The sequence below is a fragment of the Schistocerca nitens genome, chromosome 2, assembly GCF_023898315.1.
Source record: "Schistocerca nitens isolate TAMUIC-IGC-003100 chromosome 2, iqSchNite1.1, whole genome shotgun sequence".
In the NCBI taxonomy this organism is placed as follows: Eukaryota; Metazoa; Arthropoda; class Insecta; order Orthoptera; family Acrididae; genus Schistocerca; species Schistocerca nitens.
Window position 1 is genome coordinate 689417181 of NC_064615.1, and position 18458 is coordinate 689435638.

The 18458-nt window shown below is 41.6% G+C and overlaps 1 protein-coding gene across 1 annotated transcript in view; it reads right to left on the reverse strand.

Moving 5' to 3' along the window:
- The window catches only part of LOC126235262 (nipped-B-like protein A), a 274736-nt gene that overhangs the window by 91366 nt on the left and 164912 nt on the right, over positions 1-18458 (reverse strand). The window contains exons 8-9 of the mRNA XM_049943992.1: positions 12076-12250; positions 748-1103 (exon numbers count right to left, since the gene is read on the reverse strand). Coding sequence (XP_049799949.1) covers positions 748-1103; positions 12076-12250 — 531 coding nt within the window. The remainder of the gene's footprint in view (positions 1-747; positions 1104-12075; positions 12251-18458) is intronic.

An 18458-nucleotide genomic window follows, 5' to 3' on the forward strand; every position in this document is an offset into this window, starting at 1 on the left:
TTGGAACAGTTAGTTTCTTCCTTGAGGATGAAGAACAGAAATACTGGAGAAGGTCAGGAAGGTGGAGCAAATCACTCAGACACTAGGATAAAAGTAACACAGTTACCCATGTTTGGTTTGAATAGAGTTGTATAATGCTCATGCACATAGTTAATTAACTGAGTAGTTATTGATCATTTCATAGTGGTGTCTCGGCCACAATGATTCTATTACTAGGTCACAAAATTGTCCACATGATGAACTGGATATGAAAGTTTTCTGTTTAACAGGATATTGTATTTTCATCTTCTTTCAATTAAGGGAATATTTTATTGTTCATCTTTCTGTCACTTGATAATTTGTGGGCAGCTGCTGAGTAATTTAAAAACTGCAATGAGAATTGTATAACAGCTTGTCCAGTACGTAAAATTTAGCATCATTTTAAGCAAATACAAGCAATGGTGCATTGCCCTTTCCAGTATTTTTTTCATTTCAGTTTTGAATTTGTTACAGCAGTGATACTTAAACCACCAGTGTAAACTAAGCTTTATACTTGTTGCAAATTAAGAATCAGAATAACTAACATAATTATACATAAATAAAATTATCTTGTACAGTAGAATAGGCTCAATTATTAACACTCTGCACTGTATTTGCCCACAACACTATGAACTTTATACATTCGGTCTATGTAGTTATAATGGGACATCAACTCGTAACTCATCACTTTTTCAAAAGCTTTCAAGTTAAAAATTGTATAATACTTACATATTGGAGGTAAATACTGGAGCTCTCTGAGAATGTTTCACAAGAATGAAGGTATTTACAAATCAATTTGGCATCCTCAGAGTTTATAGTAAATTCTGTCAGAGAACCTTTCATATGATCAACATTGTCTAAAATCATCTTACTGAGAAGTAACTGCTTCTGTTTCAAAACACTTGCTTCACAATTTCTTTCCTCAGATTTCTTTTTAGAATAATTGCCACTGTGGTTTTTAGTTTTATGTTTATTTTTGTTTTCCTTGCTTCCCTTGCTATTTCTTCCATCCTTATGCAATTTGTTTAGCGAATTCTTCTGACATCCAGTGATGGTTCCTTCATTTGAGGTCTTCAGTTTTTTGCCTGCAAAGACCACAAAAGGAAAAATGAAAAAAAAGTTGATGTATACTTCTTTATCTCCTAATTAAAGATATATCAACAGAACATAGTAAAAAAGTGCATATTTGAATAGAAAATTACTTATTTATGACTTACATGGTGCTTAATATAACTGTTCATGATAAGGAAGATTACAGGTTAACATTCTGTTAATGTGTGATATCACTATGGGGCACAACTTCAGATAGGACAAAAATAGGGAAAGAAATCAGAACTGTCTTACTCAAATTAGGCCTCACATTCTGCTTTTGGAATTCTGCATGCACAGATAACATTTAATAAGACCATTAGACTGGCTGAATGCAAATACTTCCCACTCTTTCTGCCACTATTGCCAGGTGCTAAGGCTTTCAAATCGCTGTACCCAGTACAACAGTAATTTCAATCACTGACTTTGCACTGAGTGCTATTGCAGTCTCAGTCACTGCTATGCTCAAAACCTCTTCACCAAGAATGTGATTATGACATTCACTGGTGACTAAACAGAAAGTTTTTTTCCAAATGGGAAAAGAGCAAAATCATGCAGCAGAAAGAAAACATTGTTCCCAGTACATGCAATAGACAGAGGTTTTAGATTGGTTGTGAACCAAACTACTAGGTCATCAGTCCCTCGTTCTGATTAAAATAATTCCACAAGGGTGGGAGTAAAATAATCGAGACATACAAAACACAGCTAGAAGAAAGGAGAATACCACAAGAATGACAGAACGGCAACAAACACTAAAATGGACAAAATCGGACAAGTAAACCACAGAGACGCAATAAACATGTAGAAGAGATCAAAACAAGAGAGCAGATTACCATGGCTGGCTGACCATGAGAATAAAAAACGACTCTGCAACACATTAAAACCCCCACCCTCAAAGCACTGGGATGGAGGACACAGAGGGACAAAGGACATGTGCTAAAACTTAGATCAAATGATAAAACCCACCCTCATGTATAAAATGTAAAACTAAAGCTGCTGTTGTGGCAGTGTTGCCCAACACCGAAGGTAGGGTGCTGGGAAAGCTAAAGTCTGCCGCAGAGCGGCTAAAAGTGGGCAATCTGGCAAAGAGGTGGACGACTGTCATTTGTGAGCCACAGCGACACTGAGGTGGATCTTCGTGACGCAGGAGGTAACCACACGTTAGTCATGTATGGCCAGTGCGGAGCCAGCAGAGGACAACTGATTCCCTGCAAGAGGACCGCATGGAAGACTTCCACACATTCGTAGTCTTGTTAATGACATGCAGTTTGTTGTGCGTACTGTTATGACATTCCGTCTCCAAAACATGAAAAATACTGCGGCGTAAGACAGAACGCAGGTCAGTTTTGGAGATGCCCATCTCCAGAAGCAGTTTCCACATAGCCTTTTCGGCCAGCCTGGCGGCAAGTTTGTTGCCTCGGATTCCGATGTGTCCTGGGGTCCACAGAAACGCCACTGAATGACAGGACTGTTCCAGGCCATGGATGAACTCCTGAATGCACACTACCAAAGGATGGCGAGGGTAGCACTGGTCGATAGCTTGTATGCTGCTCGAGGAGTCAGTACACAGGAGAAATAAAGTGCCAGGGCATGAGCGGATGTGCTCAAGAACACAAGATACGGCCGCCAGCTCTGCAGTGAAAACACTGCAGCCATCTGTTCAGTACGTCCTCCATGACCGTACACGAAGTCTATGTGACCATCAGCCATTGAGCCATTGGTGTAAACCACTTCTTGGCCCAGGTACATGTCGAGAATCGTGAGAAGTGATAGCAGAGAGCCGCAGGGTTAACGGAGTCCTTAGGGCCATGTGAAAGGTCCAGAAGAATCTGCGGCCTAGGTGTACACCATGGAGATGTACGTGAATGGACCTCGAGGAGAGGTGGTAATGGGAAGGACTCCAGTTCAGACAGAAGGGACCGCACGCGAACTGCAATCATAAGCCCTGACGTGGGCCACCAATGCGGGAGATGAGCTGCTGTGGTTGGCAAAAGGAGATAGTAATTCAAATGCGTAGGAGAACTACAAATGTGTGCAACGTAAGTGGGGAACAGTTGAGCAAGCCTAACCTTCAATGGACGGACTCTGGTCTCCACCAGGACACTGGTCACCGGACTCATTCTAAAAATTCCTGTTGCTAGTTGAATGCCACAGTGGTGCACTGGGTCAAGTAAACGCAATGCTAAGGGTGCTGCCAAACCATAAACCAGACTCCCATAGGCAATGCGGGATTGTACAAGGGCTCTGTAGAGCTGCGGCAGTGTAGATCGATCTGCACCCCAGTAGTTGTTGCTCAGGCAGTGGAGGGCATTGAGGTGCTGCCAGCAATTCTGCTTCAGCTGATGAAGTTGAGGTAGCCAAGTCAATCAGGCATAGAAAACCAGTCCTAAGAATCGATATGTCTCCAATACAGTGAGTGGTTCGTCATTAAGGTAAAGTTCTGGTTCTGGATGAACTGAGTGACACCAACAGAAATGCATGACATACGACTTCGCAGCAGAAAACTGTAAGCTGTGGGCTAGGGCCCATGGCTGTGCCTTGTGAATGGCTCCCTGTAGGTGCTGCTCAGTAACACCAGTACTGGAGGAGCAGTACGAAATGCAGAAGTCATCTGCATACGGAAGGTGAGACCAACGGCCCTGCTGCTAGACCGTTAATAGCCACTAAAAATAGACAGACACTCAATATGGAGCCCTGCGGAACGCCATTCTCCTGAATATGGGAGAAACTATGTTAGGCACCAACTTGGACATGGAAAATACGGAGTGGCAGGAAGTTTAGGATAAAAATCGGGAGCAGGCCCCGAAGACCGCACTCATACAGTGTGGCAAGGACATGATGTAACCAGGTCATTTACGTAAGTCAAAAAGTATGGCGACCATATGTTGGCATCTGAAAAAGGCTGTTCGGATGGCAGACTCTAGGAAAACAAGATTATCAGTGGTAGATGGATCCTGGCGGAAGCTGCCCTCACATGTAGCCAGTAGGCCACGTGACTCCAGGATCCAACCCAACCACCAACACACCTTACATTCCAGCAGCTTACAAAGAAAGTTGGTGAGGCTGATGGGCCAGTAGCTATCCACATCAAGCGGGTTTTGACCGGGTTTGAGCACTGGAATGATGGTGCTCTCCTGCCATTGCGATGGAAAGATGCCATCGCACCATATCTGGTTGAAGATGATGATGAGATGTCGCTTGTAGTCAGACGAGACATGTTTAATCATCTGACTGTGGATCTGATCTGGCCCAGGTGCTGTGTTGCGGCAATCTGCAATGGCCCAGAGGAGCTCCCACTCTGTAAACAGGGCATTATAGGGTTCACTGTGGCGTGTAGTGAATGAGAGGACTTTCCTTTCCATCCACCATTTTAGGGTGCGAAAGGCTAGGGGTAGCTCTCCGATACAGAGGCTCAAGCATAGCGTTCATCAAAGCGCTCGGCAATTGCGTTTGCGTCTGTAGATAAGATGCCATTGATGTTCATGCCAGGGACACCTGTTGGGGTCCGATACCCAAAAACACGTCTGATCTTCGTCCTGACTTGGGAAGGTGACATTTGTCACCCAATGGTCGACACGTACCTCTCCCAACACTCCTGATTTCGTCGTTTTATAAGCTGGCAAACGCGTGCATAGAGCCACTTAAAGGCTATTATGTGCTCTACGGAAGGGTGCCACTTATGTTGCTGTAGAGCTTGCCGACGCTCTTTAATTGCCTAGTGACTTCTGGTAACCATCAAGGGACTGTCTTTCACCGGGGGCACCCTAAAGAACGAGGGATCGCGTTTTTCTGCCGCAGGAACTATCGCTATAGTGACCTGCTCAATGAAAACATCGATGGCACCATGTGGATAAGATTCAGCAGTGACAGCAGAGGTGAAAGATTCCCAGTCTACCTTGTTTAAAGCCCATCTTGGTACACATCCGGGGGGGGGGGGGGGGGGGGGAATGGTGCTGGGGGAGTGACAGTAAGATGGGAAAGAGGTCACTACCACACAGGTTGTCATGTGCTCTCCAGTGGATAGATGGGAGAAGGCCAGGACAGCAAACCGAGATATCAATGGCCGAATATGTGCCGTGTGGCACCTGTATTTAAGAGGCAGAGGGAGAGTATGGCTGTAAATTTTCCACCTCCCTACTTCGGCCAGTAAGCATGGCACCACCACACAAGGGGTTATGCCCATTAAAATCTGCCAAAAGCAGGAAAGGTTTAGGGAGTTGATGAATCAGTGCAGCCAATGTGTGCAAGGGTACTGCACCATCTGGAGGAAGATATACATTGCAGACATTTATTTCCTGCATTGTCCTTATCCTGACAGCCACAGCTTCAAGAGGGGTTTGAAGGGGCACAGGTTCACTACATGACATTGACACAAACTCCACCTAACACTCTATTATGGTCGTTACAGTTCCTGTAATATCCCTTATAGCCATGGAGGGCAGGGGTCTGCATTGCCAGGAACCAGGTTTCCTGGAGGGAAATGCAGAAAGCAGGTGTAAAGCATAACAGTTGATCAGCCAGGTGGTGGAAAAAACCGTCGCAATTCCACTGGAGGACTACGCGATTGTGAGCCTGGCAAGACATGCAACACTCAATGAGGCCGTCTACGCCTCAAGGTCACCTGCTGCCACCAGATGAATATGTATGCGATCGACATCTATTGTGTCTGAGGGCTCAGCGAGATCTAGGTCCTCAGTGGACGCCAGAATCTCCACCTTATCCTCAGACACAGAGCTTGGAGGTAGTGGTGGTGTGGGTGCCACTGCAGTACTTTGGTTCTTGGGGGTCTTTTTCTTTTTAGATTTCTCTTGCTGCTCCTTAGGTTTGTCCGGCTGGGAGGGCTTCACTGACTCAGTCTCAGGGACTGAGGAGGAGCGTGCAGCCCTACGACCAGCTACCTGTGGTTGTTTCAGCCACTGACTGGTGTCAGCTTTGCCACTGGTAGGAACCTGAGAAGGGAGTGACCCAAGGGATTCCTTCCCCGTGAGAGGAGTCGAAGAAGACTTATGCTTCTCAGCTGATAAGCAAGACTGACATCCCCAATGGTTGGGGGGTGTAGGTCGATGTCATATTCACAGGATGTAGCCTCTCATATTTTCTCTTAGCCTCAGTGTAGGTCAGTCGGTGCAGGGTCTTGTATTCCATGAGTTTTCTTTCTTTCTGGAGAATCCTCCAGTCTGGAGAGCAAGGTGAATTGTGCTCTCCGCAGTTGACACAGATGGGAGGCAGGGCACAGGGAGTATGGGGATGTAAGGACGTCTACAATCCCGACAGGTGAAGCTGGAAGTACAGCAGGAAGACATATGGCCGGAATTCCAGCACTTCAAACACCGCGTCAGGGGAGGGATATACGGCTTTATGTCACAGCAGTAGACCATCACCTTGACCTTCTCGGGTAATGTGTCATCCTCGAAGGCCAAGATGAAGTTACCAGTGGCAACCTGATTATCCCTCGGACCCCAGCAGACGTGCCAGATGAAATGAACACCTCGCCACTCTAAATTGACCTGCAGCTCATTGTCAGACTTCAAAAGAAGGTCCCTGTGAAATATGATACCTTGGGCCATATTTAAGCTCTTCTGGGGCAAGATAGAAACAGAAACATCCCCCAGCTCCCCAGCTTTTCACGGGCGAGTAGTGCCTGTGACTGGGCAGAGGATGCTATTTTGATCAAGACTGACCTTGACCGCATTTTGGACAAGCCCTCCACCTCCTCAAACTTGTACTCTAAATGCTCCACAAAAAACTGAGGTTTCATTGACATGAAAGATTCCCTATCAACTCTCATACATACGAGGCACCGGGTTGAATAAGCTACGCTGCCATCCTTAGCCTGGCGTTCCTCCCATGGTGTGGCCAGGGTGGGGCAGAGGGGGGGAGGGGGAGGTGACATACTACACTTCATGGTGTGTCATCCACCCTGATGTCACCCACACCAATCAGAGGCTATCCCACAGAAAATGCAGGATGGCCATTGCCGGGAGTTCTGATGCCCTAGGGTGACTGGCATCTACTCCTTGGCATACGTGGGGGAGTTAACGGCGCAGGCATCAGCAGAATGATCCTTGTGTGGTCAGGTGGCTACAACCAACAGGGTACATGGCGGCCACACCACAATGGACTGGTTACCGTGCTGAATATCAGGTGCAAACGAGCTAAGAAGTCCACTACTTTCGACAGTGCAGAAAGCGATTCTGCACAGAGGATGGAGGAAAATGCACCCAGGAAGATGACCTTGCACAACAGCTGCAGAATGAGCAGAAGTGCAGATCCACTTTGATGAAGGATGTGAGAGGTCTCAGCGCATTATGGACACTATGCACCATGTAAGGCGCCCTTCCCCAATTGGCTCGCTCTTCGGGAAAATTTTCAAATATGTAGGTCAAACCCTACAGGGGACCATCACATAAAGGCCAAAATGTGTGACTCCTTTTAGGCACCTCTTATGACAGGCAGGAATACCTTGGGCCTATTCTAAGCCCCGGACCCACGGCAGGGCGGGGAGGGGGGTGTTAGAAACCATCAAAAGTGTTGCCTTAATTTTGAAAAATTAAGAGCCGCTGAAAAACGACATAAAAAAGCAGAAAGATTTCTACCTGTTTGTAGAGCGTGTCATAGATGCCTAGGCGATTTGTACAGTGGTCAACAAATAAAGTTATCTAAGATTTAAATACAGTACAAAAGGAATGATAAGGCACAGTGAATAGAAGCTGTGGGAACATATAAGGAAGTTCTCATCAAAAAAAATTAATACTTATTTCAGTTAAAAGGATCACAATTAGCATATTTGCTGAAATGCACATAGTAGATCTGCATTCTGTAAGCACATAAGCAAGACTGGTTATAATGTATACATGCAAGAGTTCATCAAAACACCTAAAACAGGTCCCGAGTTCGAGTCTCGGTCGGGCACACAGTTTTAATCTGCCAGGAAGTTTCACCTAAAACATATCTGAAAGTAAAAAAATATGAGATTTTACTACAACCTGATGCTGTGTCCAGATGCATCAGAGGAAGGCCAATGAAATACAGGGTCCGGCAATAAAACCTCCCATATTTGACCTATCTGGCGTGCGAGTTGTATAGAGGATACTGCTGTGGAATGTGTTTTGTTTGAAAGTGGTGAACATGCCGTTTTCAGTGTTTGTCATGGCATGGCTTGGTGAGCATCCTGCATTTATTGTGGAGGAATTTATTTGTAACAGTGGTTCTGTGATTAGTGCTCAGCGAGCGTTTCAGGGACGATTTGAACTTGGCCGACATGATTGTGTTCCGGATAGAAAAACTATTCAACTGTGGGTGTCAAACTTTCGAAAGACAGGTTCAGCACTGAAAAGAAAACCTACTGGCCGTCTTCCGACTGCAACAATGCCGGAAAATGTGGCGTGTGTGAGAGGGTCTGTGCAACAATCACCAATGCATTCAGCACTTTAAACATGCAGCTGCCCTGGAATTATCTTATTGGAGTGTAAGAAGAATCTTCACAGAGAACTTCATATGCACACCTTCAAAATGATGGTTACCCAGGAATTAAAGTTTTTAGAAATTCGCAGAGCTGCATATGAGGAAATTATTCAGAGCATTACACCTGCAGCTTTGTTTATTTCTTCAGATGGGGCCCATTTTCACCTATCAGGAACTGTAAACAAACAGACTTTCCACTACTGTGCTGCATAAAACCCCCGCGAAATTCATCGGCGACCACTACACAGCCCTCATGTGACAGTTTGGTGCACAGTTGCTGAATGTTTTGTGTGAGGACTGTACTTTTTCGAAGAAGGTGCCAATATGGTAACAGTTAATTCAAACTATTATTATCACATACATGCTAGAGACCCTCCTCCAACCTAGTCTGAATCAGTTTACTGCACATCATGAAGATCAAGAAGTGTGGTTCTAGCTATACTGGGCGAGATGGTTCCAGGTCATCTTGTCTCTTTGTGAAAAGACACCGTGTGGCCCTCAAGGTGGCCTGATTTATCACCTTGCGATTTTTTTTTCTTTGGGGACATATTAGAATGAGGGAGGTTTTATTGTCGGACCCAGTACATGCAGTCATGGTCACGAAACTAAAAACAACAACACACAACAAAATATTGTGAATTGGCAATCATAAGAAAAGCCATTTACTGACTGTGATTTCTCACTTCATTACTGACAACTAGTAAACTAAGACGTATGATGAGACCTATTTTAAAACAAAGCTCTATTGTTTTATCTTACATACAATTAATGGGAGCAGCCATTGGTTTATTCATTTCCTCTTGTCCTTTGAAGAGAAAAAAAATTCTAGATTTAGGAAGTGAGAAATTGACAACAACTGAACAAGTTTTGTTCAAATACACATGACTTTAGAAACACTGTTTTTCAGTATCCAGTAATATCAAACAATGGAAAATCCAGGATGGACTATAACAATATTATGAAAAAGAAAGCTGTTACTCACCATACAGCGGAGATGCTGAGTCGCAGATACGCACAGTGAAAAGACTGCCACAATATAAGCTTTCGCCCATCAAAGGAATTTGTTGAAAATAGAAAACACACACACACACAAACTCAACTCTCACACAAGACTGCAGCCTCTATCCGGAGGCTGCAGTCGTGTGGGTGAGTTGAATTTGCGGGTGCGCACATGTGTGTGTGTGTGTGTGTGTGTGTGTGTGTGTGTGTGTGTGTGTTATCCGGAGGCTGCAGTCGTGTGGGTGAGTTGAATTTGCGGGTGCGCACATATGTGTGTGTGTGTGTGTGTGTGTGTGTGTGTGTGTGTGTGTGTGTGTGTGTGCGCGCCCGCGTGCATATCTGCGATTCAGCATCTCCGTTGTATGGTGAGTAGCAGCTTTCCTTTTCATGGTATACAATAACAGTGAGGCAATGTGGAACTTCATAAGAATTTGTTTTATCAAGGGGATATCAATAATGGACAAACAAGTCCCATTGGGCTGCAACTAATTTTTGTCTTTCACATGTAAAAGTCCTCAGGTGCTGATGACAACTACCCTGAACTGATGTGTATACCCCATGTGTTTCAAATAGCTGTGAATATGATAATTCTTGAGACTGATCTAGATGAAAAACAATTAGAACACACCAATAAGAAATCTAAACCGGACTAGATTTCATATGTTCCTCTGTGGAAGGTAGTTGACATGTGATGACTTAGAGAAGTATTTGGTTCAAATGGCTCTGAGCACTATGGGACTTAACATCTATGCTCATCAGTCCCCTAGAACTTAGAACTACTTAAACCTAACTAACCTAAGGACATCACACAACACCCAGTCATCACGAGGCAGAGAAAATCTGAAGTATTTGGCAGTGAACTTGTCAAGATGACAAATTTTGCAGTGAAACTTCCTGGCAGATTAAAACTGTGTGCCGGATCGAGACTTGAACTCGGGACCTTTGCCTTTCGCAGCACACACTCCACTATAGAGTGAAATTTCATTCTGAATTTTGCAGTGGTAGAAAGTGCATGAATGATCCTTCTCTTGACTTGCAACATGAGCAGATACAGTTCTGAGAGCTTCTGCTACTAGTGCAGCCAATAAACAAAACTTCAGCCTATGTAGGATCTTCAAATGTTCTTGAATTTGAAGAAAGCAGATGACCTGCTGCTGAGTCATCAGCTGCTGTCCAGTGCTGAATAAGCAAGTAATTTGTTGAACCATGACCCATCTGTAAACTGTAACAATCCTGGATAACTGACAGGAACCTCTATCATGAAGACATTTTGCCCCTGGCAGTTGACTGTGAGTGTGACAACGATAGTTTTCCAACAATTTAGGTATCGGTACTCTGAGTATACCATTCATACACTATTTCAAAATACCAGAGCCTGCCTGACTACAAAGATGGAGCGACCCATGAGTGGAGCACACAGTATATACTAAATTCACTGACATGTGCTTTTGACTACCAGACCAACGGCAAGTACAAGGTCTGACATCACCCTAGTCATGTAACATGGCAAAATATTGCATTTGCAATTGCTAAATAAGTGATCTTTCTTCAGCAAAGGAGTTATTTCCAATTCAGCTGCTCATGAGTGTATTTGAATTGATATTAAGGCACAGTCAAATTTTTCTTTAAGGTACAACTGTCGTCAGAACAAAGGTTGGTTTGAACCTTATTAATTTAGCATTAATGGTCCTATTAAAGGTGATATTCCCTTGCCTTTCCCGAATCGTAGAAATGAGTTATCCATCTACAGTTTCGACTTTAAATGAAGGTGCATATTGGCAGATTTACACATTGTACCGATGAGTCATTCTGTCTCCTTGTATTTTAGTTTCCTCAAGTGATTTTTCCTTTTTATATAGTTTAATATGTACCTACATAATGAAGTGCATGTCTATAAGTAATAAGTTAGTAAGCAATAAGGCAGATAGTAGTCACCATTAAAATAAGTTGCTGTGCTCTAACCGTGCTTAATAAAGCCATTAATGAACACGATCAGCATAAAAGCCACTACATATTTCAAAAAAGCTACTGCATTTCAGGTTCCATTACACAAATGCACATATATTAAATAATTAATTTGAACGACTGATAACTAACTGAACAGTCCATGGGTGAACCGCTCTTTCATAGCATCTAACAGGCACTAATAATTGTCAGAGGATAGTTGTCTACATTCTGAAAGAGTGAGAGCACACTTACAAGGGACAGTTTTGCTTACACCATTACTAAAATATGTTTATAGTGTCTGAGTCTTGAAAATTGTGTAATAAATGCTGTAAAATTGCATGGAGGATATCAGTTTTGGATTAAGCAACACATACATGAGCAAACTGAAAGAAAAAAGTTAATCACATGTGAGATGCACTTGTCATATTGTACCACCAAATTAAATTTAAAAAAATAAAATCATCAGTGTGTATCATATATTCTTACAGACAGAATATTTGATGTTTTTTACTTAACTGAAGCACAGAAAAGTTATGACAGACTAATATAATTACTTACATTTACTTTCTTTCAGTTGGGGCACACTGTCATCTAGATACCACTTCATCAGGTAATAATGTCTAGGATCTGAGATGTCTTGATTCTGATTGATGTTTACAGTCAAATAATCGATCAACCCATACTGTAGGGCTTCGACAATTTCCACCTTACTGTAGTGTTTCTCTGATATTATCTACAAAAATTAAAATAAATGAATTATTTATTTCATTGAAAACAAACAAAAGAAGAAATTTATTGATATACTCACAGGCAAATGTCTTTTTAATACTTTACTACTCAAATAACTTTAGTGCATATTGCAGCTTATGAACTGTAGATATTAAATAATATAACCATAATAATGTCTTCCATGACCAGGAATAAAATAAGTCAATGTTACTTAATGAGGCTTGGTAGAGAAGGACCAAAGAGAAACGAGCAATAAATGAAAACATACAGGATTAAATACGCACGTATAATTTTTGCTGTCAGATCACGTGATGTGCAAATCAAGTATCGTCAGACTGATAAAGTATTTAATTAAATATTCGGACACAGTTAGGGAGGCATGTAGAGGAACACTGCCCTGGTAGATCTGTAATTAAGTGTCCTGGGAACATTTTAGACAAACACCCAAGCACACATTCCACTGCCTAGCTAGTAAAGTTCACTTGTGTGGATCAGGACAGTCATAGCACAATCTCATTTTATCTCATACCCAAATTATCCATTTACAAATACTCCAAAAGTCTGATGTCTACACTATTGGAAAGACAGATTAATTGCCTAGTATTTTTCGGAACAATAATACTGGACTACTATACTGTACTGAAGCATATAGTTCCACAGATTATTTGATTCACAAGTAGGTACAGTAAGACAAGATGGTGTGCAGATGTTTTGTGGTAAGTGTGAGAAAACCATCAAAACTAAGGAATTTAGTCATTTTTGTGGTCTGTGGTGGGGTAAATCATTTCACAATGTATATGCTGGCCTCACCAACAGTGAAGACCACGTTGTAAAATGCTCACGACACTGGTTAAAATATGCTTGTGAAAACTGTGAAGAGAAGTGAGGTGACAAAATGTCATACGCCAATGCAGTCAAACAATTTTATACACTTGGCGACAACTTAATATTGATTTGGTTACATTAGTGAGTAATTTTACTAAAACTGTGAAAGAATTTACCAGTGATAACAAACAAATTAAAGAAAAACTTGATACTGTGATTGCTTCAAACTGTAGGTTAGAAATGTTGTTGCCACAAAGTGATGAAGCCTCTCAGTCAGAAGACTATGTGCAAAGATTGTTGAAAATAGACCAAAACTAAACAAAAAAACATTGCAAATCTAAGGCAAAATCCAGATGCAAGACTGGAGGACACTATAACAGCAGCACCTACCACTATGAACAATCAAAATGCATAATAAGAAGCTTGTGAAACCATCAGGTGATAATTTTCCCATGAGAAATAACTCTGATAAATATCCAAACATTGCTGCAGTGGCAACCAGCTCAAGTGTAAACAAAAGGCGTGTGAGTGAAACAAAATCCATTGTAAACAAACTGGATACAGAACATAAATTATTCAGAGGGCAAATATACAGATTGGCAGGAAGTGAACAGCAAGCAGAGAAACAGAAGAAATTCAACTGCAGTGAAACAAAACAATAAACTGGCCAAAACCATTGTCATACAAGACTGTGCTGCTCAAAATGGAAAAGCTAGTGAACAGTAACCTACAGGCCAACTTTGAAGCCTAAAGTGCAAATGTTTGGAAATGCCAGTACTAAAGACAGAAATAAAATCATAATAGGTACTGGTGATGAAAATGGAATGCTGTATGGCGAAAAAAAAAAAGTCTCTGGTTCCATCTTAGCAAACTAAGACATGGCACCTCAATTGATACTATTACTAACTTTTCACAGAACACTTTCCCAAGTCACAACAGTTTTACAGTTGAAAAACTGGAAACGAAGGGATTAAATAATAGCTTCAAAACTAGAGTTCACCTTGACTTAAATGATAAAGTAATGGACAGCAGTACATGGCCCCAAGACCGTTGTGATAAGTTTTTTTTTTTAATTAATTTCACAGGATGCCCAATGTTCCAGTGAGATAAACTCCCATGACTGAGAATATTCCAGTAAAAAAGGAAATGTCGCCACTGAAAAAAATGCAAGACCAGTTATAGCTAGTGCAAATGTGCAATGTCTTAGGACAAAAATCAATATACATTATCATTGTCTGCTGAGGAAGTGATACCTGATGTATTATGTGTATGGGAACACTGGCTAGCCCAGACAGAGAGGTAATACTACAGGTGTACTGAACATCTGGAAATGGTGAACTTGCGCTGTAGAGAAGCTTCTATACATGGTGGTGTGTTTGTATGTGCAAAAAGTAAAATTGATGTAAATAGCTTCTATGTGGACCTGGATCTAGAACTGGCCGATTTGCGGCTGTCAGATGCTAACTTAATTGTTGTTTGTGTGTACCGTAACCCAAATGGCAATTTTAAAAACCTCATCAGCAAACTGGAAAGCTGTCTGTGTCATCTAGTGCATTTAGGAACAAAAATTTGCTTTATGTTGAGATTTCAATATCCATATTGGAGAAGGTAGTGACACATAGAGAGCTTGTATGAACTCAGTAAGCAACTATGGACTATTTGTGACAAATTATCTACCAACAGGAGGTCTGTCTTGATACATGTGTCACTAACTGAAATAGTTGGGACTACAAGTGTAGTTGACCCTAAGCTTGGAGATCATGGTGCAGTAATCATGAAGCTATGGACAAACTCAGTAAGTATTCAACATATTCCAGTTGGCATTCAAATGATATTTTCAGAATTAGGATTATCACAAAGAAAAATTTAGATGATTCCAAAACTGCAGTGTCTTCTACACAGATTGGCATCAAATGTACAAAGAACACCAAACAATACATTCAGTCCCATGTTCCATTGCCAGATGATACATTCAGTTCCATGTTACAGATTTTTAAAGCCAAATTTGATAAAAATTTTCAACTAAAACAAACCAATGCCAGGTTTACTGAAGAAGCTGAGAATCCTTGCAAGGGAGTGTGGGATCTAAATTAACACAGGAAAAAGCCCATCTCTTGCTCTAATTCTTGCAGTCAAGGTGAATTTAATGTATATTTTATAAACATAGTGGAAAGCACAGTAGGTGAAATTCCTGACCTCAGAACAAATCCTGTGGTTGCAGTGAAATTTGTAAATAATTCAGCATGGTAATGTGGAAGAGAGTGAATCCAAAAGACAACAAAAACAGTAAAAGACTACAAATGTTCAGACGGCTGTTTCTGGCATGTCCTGTATTATATTAAAAACTATAATCTGTGCAATTGCTCTGCTACAGTATGTAGTAATAAATAAATGCCTCCATGCGGTGGAATTTCCAGACTTCCTAAAGTAGAGCACACAGTAGCAGTTTACAGAAAAGGTAATCCACATGAAGTGTCAAGCTACAGGGCTTATAGATATAATACCACTGCTAGCCAAGGTGATGGAGTCCATACTGAAAGACCAGCTGTTAAGTTACTTTAAAGGAAATAACCTCTTTTCTGATAAATAGCACGGCTTTTGGAAGGGCAATTATAACATCGGTATTTGACTTAGTTACAAATATAAGTCAGTGTTAAGACAAAGAGCCTTTAGCAATGGTACTCTGTGACCTTAGTAAGGCATTTGATGATATCCCACATGTTGCCCTGAACAGCAAGCTAAAATTATATGGTACTGGGGGAGCTGTTCTACAAATTCTCGAATCCTATCTAAATAGTAGACGATCGATTGTTTCAGTGCAAGGAACAGACTCAGGTGAAAAGAAGCTAAGACATGGTGTGGTACAGGGATCCATAATAAGGGCCCTGTTGTTCTTTGACATAGGCTCCACCACCCATGATTCCAGATAATGAAAATGAAAGCAAAGAACCTGAACAAGACAAAGTGTTTCAAGTGTTGGCTGGATAGGAAGGATTCCTCCAGATGGCCCATAAATAAATTGGCATTGGATGGTGCCATGTGAGTACCCATGGCAGTACCATGGCTTTGTTTAGAGATTTGGTCTTTGAAAGTGAAATAATTCTGTGTTAGAATGTGGTTGGCTCGGAGGATTAGGAGAGGTGGTAAGTCTGTTATCAAGATGATGTTGGGAAAGGTAGGTGTTCAATGACTGCAAGCCCATGAGCTTGGGGGATGTTGGTACATAAGGATGTCACATCCACAGTGACTAACAAGGAGTCTGATGGTAATGCGACAGGAACTGTGTCTTGGATGTAGAATGGGAGGTTGTGGACAATAGTTGGAGATGTTTGTCAACAAAGGTAGAGGCTTGTTATGTGGGAGCATTGCATCCAGCCACAATGGCAAAAGTATTACTGAGACCTGTCTGGTTGGATTTGTAGAGTTTGTAAAGTAGTAAAAATTAGGAATGCAAATGGGTTGCTGGTGTGATGAGGGAGGTGAATTCAGGTGGCAGTTTTGGGATGGACCTAAGTCCTTGAGAACCTACTAGAGGTAATATTGGACTTTTGGGATGGGACAATGGTTGAATCGCTTGAATGCATAGGTGGCAGAAAATTGGCAGAGACCCTCAGCCACATAGTCACTATGATTCATGACCTCTGTGATGGAGTCTTTGTCTGTGGAAAGAATCATATGGTCTGGTTTGATTTTCAAGCTACAGATAGCTATGTTTTCCACAGGTGTGATGTTAGGCTAGGGAGGGACTTGGGAAAGGAAGGTGAGGCCACGTTAGAAGTGAGCAATTCCTGAAAGATTATCATGGGATGACTGAGTGGATCATGCTTGGAGAGAAGTTGGAACTGTTTTAAACAAGGTTCTAAGTGTGGTTTTAGTTTGATGTTGTTAGTGTGGAGTAGGGAGTGAGGATGAAAAAATGTTTCCACAGCAGAAGACGAGTAAAGGAAAGAAGAGCCTTTACAAGCCAAGCACAAATAAATTTAGTTTTTTGGCTAAAGGTGAGGCATTTAAAAGTACTGAGACTTCTGCAGGGGTTAGAGTTTTTCCAGAAAAGAAGACAACAGTATTATGAGACTGGTGTTCAAGAGCAGTGTATTTCATGAAGGGTGGAGAAAGTTTTAGAGGATGTGGATGGCAGAGTAAATCAGTAAGGCATGTTCGGAGAGCTATGAGGGACTGATGGAGTTGGACAGGATTGGTTAGAGTCTTTCTTGGCTAGATGTAATCACATATAGATATAAGACAGGAGTAACAGGAACAGCTTCCTCAGGTGGTCTTGGGAATGGTGTCCAATCTGTTTAAGAGTAAGAGTTTCATGGAATAAAAGGATTTTGTGAAAAGAATTGAGGCAGTTAATTACGATTTGAGCTCTGATTGTAAGATTATAAGGCAAAGAAGAGTCTTCAGAATTGGCAGAGATAGAATGAGCAGGGATTCACTGTTGGACGGTTGGTGAAAAAAGGAGTGATTGAAGAAATAGCAAAGAAGGTGAAAATAAGAAGGTGAAAAGTTATGATCCAAACTGTTGCAATGGAAATATATAGAAGCTACTATATAGAGTGCTATGTATAAAGTTAGAAGGAAGGTCAGAAAATGAAGCAGGAAATAGTTAGCATGCCCGAAAAGAAATAATTATGCTCGATTGCAAATTGACAAATGTGACAGTAACTTAACACATGTGATCTTAACAATGTCACTTCTAGGAATACAAATTAGATGGTGAAATGATTTGCAATAATTCTTAATTACTGCTTGTAAGAAGTTTTCACAAATTGCTGTTTATATCAATTGTATACTACTCCCTTTTGGACTATAAAACAATTTTTTTCTGCCCATTAAGTTTCCCAAAAAGTAACACATTAACACAACAATTATTTTGCTTTGAAAATGTAGATCACTTTGCCAGATTCAAGTGACCACTCCACACATTTTCAGTGCCTCTTGTGCTGTTTCTGCATACATGCTGATCTCCCTATACTGTGATGTACATTTATCACAGATATTTTCCAGTACTTAGTAGCTTCTGTTCTCCATAACAAAGAGATGGACACACTACATATGACTGTTCACATGTTGTCCTCGACAGAGTGGATACTAACAACCCCAGCCCATGAAAGGCTTTAAAAATGAAGTGTCAAAGCACCAAGATCATCAAAACAGTATGGCGCTAACACAAGGTAAGTAATAAGAGGATTCCTAGAAGATTAGCATGCAGGTAGGTCTTCCAGTTCAGAAACTGATTCAGATAGAAGAGGAGAAATTGCTCATTGCTATGAATGAATGCACAAATAATGTTGTACCATGTTCAACATTATGGCCTATATTGGTAATACCCAAACTGTTATTCTCTCTTGGCCATCCTCCCTTTTGACACTGCTTGTGACCCA